At 32.7% G+C, this 6,482-nt stretch overlaps 2 protein-coding genes across 2 annotated transcripts in view; both read right to left on the bottom strand.

Moving 5' to 3' along the window:
* Nucleotides 1–425: 425 nt before the first annotated feature.
* Nucleotides 426–1,511, bottom strand: LOC105626660 (hydroxylysine kinase). The gene has a single exon (XM_012207954.1). It carries the CDS (start codon nucleotides 1,509–1,511, stop codon nucleotides 426–428), a length of 1,086 nt encoding a protein of 361 aa, XP_012063344.1.
* A 2,095-nt stretch (nucleotides 1,512–3,606) lies between these two features.
* The window catches only part of LOC105626814 (neuroblastoma-amplified sequence-like), a 13,941-nt gene continuing 11,065 nt past the window's right edge, over nucleotides 3,607–6,482 (bottom strand). Inside the window, 5 exon segments of the mRNA XM_012208107.1 lie at nucleotides 3,607–3,882; nucleotides 3,957–4,082; nucleotides 4,164–4,683; nucleotides 4,685–5,096; nucleotides 5,195–5,603. Coding sequence (XP_012063497.1) covers nucleotides 3,607–3,882; nucleotides 3,957–4,082; nucleotides 4,164–4,683; nucleotides 4,685–5,096; nucleotides 5,195–5,603 — 1,743 coding nt within the window.

Raw genomic sequence — 6,482 nt, 5'->3', positions numbered from 1 at the left:
CGTGCGTGCGTGCGTGCGTGCGTGCGTGCGTGCGTGCGTGCATGCGTGCGTGCGTGCGTGCGTGCGTGCGTGCGTGTGTGTGTATATATATATATATATAAATATATATATATATACACAAAAATGTAATAAATTATTGCAATTAAAAATGCCCAATAATACTCTATTACCGATTAATAACGTGTAGAAATCAGTAGATGTATCAAATATGATACTAAAATTATTCTGAATTCAACACCTCTGTTTCCAATCTATATAATTATAATTTTACATAATTATTTCCAATAGGTAATCATTAAATTCAAATATTTATTTAGAAAAATCTATAATCAAAGCAGTAAATAATCTTAGTTCCTTTAAATAATCTTAATTCTTTAATTAAGTATTTACTTTGTTAATTCAGCAAACTGATCAATATTACTCGTTTAGGAAACAGTCAATCCCCAAGCTTGCATCACATCTTCTCGACTCATGGGCCACAATCTCTTTAGTAACATCCATCCGGTTTTCTGTGTGGTCAGCAAATACTGATTTTCTGGATCGTGCAAGTGCGAGTAAGCGCCCATTATCAAACTCTGGCATATCCTGGCGCATACGCTGATCTTAAGAATCTTCTTCTCCACGTCGGTCAATTTCTTGATCTTTTCATAACCTTCCACAACGTATTTACCCATTTCTACATCGGCTGTTTGTAGGATCATGTAGCAAAGAACTACCGCTAGCTCAAAAATACAACAAGTTCTGTGACAATCACCGAAATCGATCACAGCGACAATGTCTTTACCGTCGGGACTCACAAGGATGTTGTGCTCATTTAGATCACCATGTATGATCGTTTGTTCCATCTGGTCTGTGATTGACAACACTTCCCTCTGGAAACTTATGATCACATCGTGCACCAGTTGCTTATCCAACGAACTCTTGATCGCATACGTGAATTGCTGCACTCGCGGCACTGAAGTCAACATCCACAATGATTTGTGATCGTCGAAGGCGGGATGATTGAAGCCCATGAGTATCTCATCGATTCTCGCGGTGAAGCTGCCGATCTTGCGCAATAATTCATCAGTTATTTTTACATGATACAATAATTCACCGGGACGATAGACGAACAGTTTCACGGCATACTTCTCCATGGTATTCTCGTTCTTCAAAATCTCTAAAGAAAAGTACGCGCCGTTCATATTCTTAATCGGTAACGGGCAGCAGACATTTCGCTGATTGAGGAAAATCATTAACTCTGTCTGCGCTTCTATCACATTGGTTTTGCGAGAATCCAAGAAGTTGATCACCTTAAGAACATAACCGGCCTTCTCTGGGCTAATTATGCATGGATTCACAGTTGTCCCATCACATATCATGTGGTAATTGCGATCGTCGTAAGAGTTCAGTTCGCGCACGCTCGTCGCCCTCATACCGTAGAGTCGCTCCAGCAGTGCGACTGCCATCTCCTCAGTCACGGGCGGGCGTATATGCTGACCTGGGATGAGCAGCGTATCATTGTATTCCATACTGTCGCGATGCACGACGCAAAAATAGCTGTGAGTTATTAAGGGGGAAGTCGAGTCGATGAAAAAAAGAAATGTACGTTCCCTGCACAGCGAAGAGACAGAGCGAGAGGAAGGGCGTTTGAACAGCGAACAAAGCCGTAGTTGGAATATCTTCTTTGTTCTTCGGTTGATTAATTGTTAAACTGTACAGATATAAACTACAGCTATAGAATTTTTGTATATTAATGTAGAAATGTTGAGAACAATTTATTAATTGATTAGGAACACCAGCAAATAAAAAATAAATTGTAATTTAATAAAATTATTAATAAAAATTATATAAAATTGTTGATATTGTTGCAATAACAAAGGCTGCTTAATATTCATTTCTTATCAAATAGTAATTGGATTGTATTATTACTTTAATTTTATTTAAAACATATTTAGTGCACGCGAAACATACATATATACATTTTAAACATAACTTTCAACATCGAACAAATGAATAATTTATTTCAAAGAAGTAATATATAAATAACTTTGTTACATATTTTTACAAATTAAAATAAAAGAAAGCATTTACTGTTGTGTTCGGTAGGTTCAACAAAAAAAATATATATATATATAATAAGAAATTTTAAGTATTTAAAACACACACAAGATAATAAGAAATTTTAAATATTTTAAATATAAAGATACACATTTATAAATAACATCCGCAATAAGCAAGCGGATATTCGCGGCTGCAGACATGTGTAAATATATCGACTCACCCGACTAAAGGACGTGTTTATTCAACCAAAGGAAGTGGCAAACTAAATTCTCAGATGAACGGAACAGTTTGCTAAGCTAGACAAGCGATTATGTGCGCAGGGAGCGTAGTCCACGCTCAATCATCCAGTTGACATTCAATACAACTGGAGGGTACAAACGCGCAATGATATTTACATCAGTGGTAATTGAGCATACAACACGATGCAGCACGATATAACGTATCGCGGTGACTAAATGATTCAATCTTATCATAATTGATAAAACCAACGGAGATATCATTTGCAGAGTTATTACTAGAGATTCTAACCGAAACCATTTTTTATCTCCGGCTGAAACTGAAAATGAATATTCAGTTTTTATTCAATTTCGACCGAAACCGAAATTGGATAAATCTTACAAATACCATATGATTTTCAGAGAGTCATTGGAAAATGTCAAAATATGTGAAATTTATGTACTTTTTTAAAAATAAGATGTTATTAATGTCTCATTATTCCTTAAATTATAAAAAATTTTCTATAAATTATAAAAAACTGCAGGCATTAGATATATAACGACCTGGCGAGTAAAAAAAATAAAGAAAAAAGAAATAGCGCTGGCGTGATTTGCAGCAATCGGCGCTGATCAGCCGATAATAACATGTATTTTTTCGAATGCTCGCCAACGCGTTGCAATTTGTACAGTTTCAGTTTACGTACCGAAATTTTCTCTTAATTTTTCTCTTAATTCTCGACTGAAACCGAAAACAAATCAAAACTCTGATTTTTTACTGAAACTGAAATCGAAGCCGAAACCGAAATTTCAGTTGAAAGATTTCAGAACTAAGTTTATAACTATAGTTTTTACCCAATTATTATCTTTACATTGAATCGAAAGAGCTTACTCCCTTTAGATAAGGCTAACCCACTCTTTCATAAAAGGATTGATAAAGCATGAGTATGTATTAGTTAGATTTACTATCTGAATTTCTTCATCAAATTGATTTTTATTCCTTACAACACAGTTTGTAATTATTATACATATTTACAAATAAATTCTTTCATATATATATATATACATCATATATATATGTATATATATATATATATATATATATATAAAAGATACATATATCTTTCAAAATATAATCATAGAAAGTTTCGCGAAAGGATTTAAAATTCTTACGTTCTTTCCTTATTACGATAATATAATAAACTTTGTAACTGAGACAACTTTAAATTCCATATCGCACGTATGTCTTTTAAACACTTTTATATAAAACAGAGATTACTTGTAATAAATATCTTTCTGTAATCTCCCTTTATATTCAATATATATCACAGTTCTTTTTTACATTTGGGATTCATTCCTGTATTAATAGCTGAAAACAAGTATCAAATGTGCATAAGACCGGTGATATTTTCTCCATTAATTTTATAATATGCAAAGCCTCTAGTATATATTTCTGTTTTTTTAACTCATTTATAAGTATTTTTGCATTTTCCTCAATGTCGGTTAAAGATTCATTTACAAAGACATATTCGATAATCTGTTTGTATACAATATGATCTGGTCTAAACAATGCTGTTAAATCATTTCGGAAAAGTTTCTCCAATATTAATGGTGGTAATAAAACAGTCTGAAAAAATAAAATTGAGTTATATACATTATATATTTTAAGAATTATCTTTTCGTAGGCGAATAAACAATGACCTGTTGTTCTTTAATAAGAATTATTGCTTCTTTATGCATCAAGATGTCCTGAGAGCATAATCTTATGTAAAGGCTTTGTACAAAGCTAATATGATCTCGTTCGAGTTTCAAAAATTGTTTGAGAATCTATATTATAAAATATATTTAAAAATAAGTACAGTATTTAAGTACCTATAAAAAAGAAAATAATGCAATTTGTTACAATACCTCCTTAGATGCTAATAATTCAATGAGTTTCTCATGTTCTTTTAATATTATTTTTTCAAAATCAGCTGTATTCGGTTCTATAAGCGCAATTACCACTTTCATCATTTTTAAAACTGGATGATTATCTATTGTGATATGATCTGGCATATTAAATTTCGGCCACTGCAATATTATTTTTTTTACTTCCTGATATTGCTTTAAATTATTGATTTGATTGAACCGTTTCTTAAATAGCTTAAATCGATCTTCCTCTGTCTCACACTTGGCAATAATGCGATCAAGAGAAAAAACAGTTTCTTCTTGTAAAATTTCTTTGGATTTAATTTTATCTTTCTCATCGTTATTTGCTTCCATGTTATTATCAGAAAAATCATCCCAATCATCTGTCCATTCTACGGCCTCAATATCATCTGAGATAACTATTTTCAGATCTTCATTCGCCTTAGAATTTGATGGAATATTAGTAACATCAATACATTCTACTGTTACTCGTTTCTCATTAATGGATTTTGAGATTTTCACAGTTTTTTTCAGTAAGTACATGAGAAGTAATTTGTCCTAATTCTAATGTATTTATATCTTTTACTTTCATTTGTTTCATACTAGTAATATGTGCTTCACCGAGTAGATGACTTTGCCAATATTGTGATGTTTTAACAATATCACATTCTTCAGACTTTTGTGCTGCAACTAGCATAATTTTTACTAAATCTAATGGACTATATAAATATAATTTTTCACAATTAGTGTATAATTTCTTATACAGTTCTAATGAATAATAATAGAGTGCAGTCTGTATATACAATTCAGTTCGTGGAAAATCTAAAAAGATTGTTTGAGCATCTAAGATATGATCTCTATTTAAACTCAATAGATACGCCATACTAAGTAACCAATCGTTTGACATAGTATGTTTTGCGCATTCTAAAAGCACTGAAATTAATAAAATAATTTTGTAACTTTCATTACATAAATGTAATCATTTACGATTAAATTTTTGTTAAATATATTTTTAATAATATGATACTTACAATGATTAATGTCACTTATTTCTAGCCCATAACAAGAGGATTCACTCAATATGGTTATTCTTAAAAGCGCTTGGCAACATTTTAATTTTGTATTTTCTACGTTTGTCATAGAATACTTATTGTAACTCTCATTAACATTTATCCTATACAGTTCATGTAAGGATTCATAAAAGCATGAAAAACTTTGAAGATTGATATTTTTCTTGTTTTCTACTTCAAATTCATATTGTGCATTAGTTTCTAATTCATTTTTAAAGTTAAGGTTCAATCTAGATTTCCAAAAATTAGTATTACTGATATTTCTTATTAAACTAAATGTAGATTCTTTCATGATGTTAGCTGAATTTTTTACAATTCCTGTTGAAGTTTCCAACATTTTTGGAACAAATTCTTTCGTTTCTATCTGCGGCTATAATTACATAATATATTTTTTTTATTATTTCGCGTTTTATTATATATATATATATATATCTCATATATTAGGTGTACGACTTTGCTTCCGCCGTTTTCCTATAGATGGTTTTAGCGGTAAGTGGTGGTCGAAATAAATAGATCATAGACGTCATACAATAAACTTAGGCATCTGTCAACATAATCCCATAGAAACATTCGACAAAACAAATCGACATAGTCGATTTGTGTCTGCATCATAAAGTTATTCTCGATTGAAAATGTCAGTTTACGAGCCAAATTCTCGTCATTTGCGGGAGGTTTTAATTTTTTGCTTCAATATGAAGAAATCTGCGGCTGAGGCTCATCGAATGTTCTCAAATACTTATGGTGAGGCCACTATTAGTGAAAGAACGTGTCGTGAGTGGTTTCAACGCTTCAAGAACGGTGATTTTGACCGGCATAGCGGTGGAAGAGAGAAGGTTTTCGAAGATGCAGAATTGGAGGCATTACTTGAGCAAGACTCGTGTCAAAATCGAGAAGAATTGGCACGACAAAATCGAGAAGAATTGGGAGTGACTCAACAAGCCATTCAAAACGCCTCAAAGCCATGGGAATGATTCAGAAGCAAGGAAATTGGATGCCATACGAATTGAAGCCGAGAGATGTTGAACGGCGTTTGTTTGCTTGTGAACAGCTGCTTGAAAGACAAAGACGGAAGGTCTTTCTGCATCGCATTGTGACTGGGGACGAAAAATGGGTTCATTACGGTAATCCCAAGCGCAGAAAATCATAGGGAGTTCCCGGCCATGCTTCCACGACGGCCAAACCGAATATTCGGCTCCAAGGTCATGCTCTGTATTTGGTGGGATCAGCTCGGCGTAGTGTATTATGAACT

This window comes from Atta cephalotes (genome assembly GCF_000143395.1).
Source record: "Atta cephalotes unplaced genomic scaffold scaffold00006, whole genome shotgun sequence".
In the NCBI taxonomy this organism is placed as follows: Eukaryota; Metazoa; Arthropoda; class Insecta; order Hymenoptera; family Formicidae; genus Atta; species Atta cephalotes.
Note: the sequence above shows the minus strand (reverse complement) of the source record. Positions and strands in the feature narration are given on the sequence as shown.

Excerpts from the sequence above, each read along its gene's own strand:
- LOC105626660 (XM_012207954.1), bottom strand. The coding sequence starts at position 1,511 with ATGGAATACAATGATACGCTGCTCATCCCAGGTCAGCATATACGCCCG.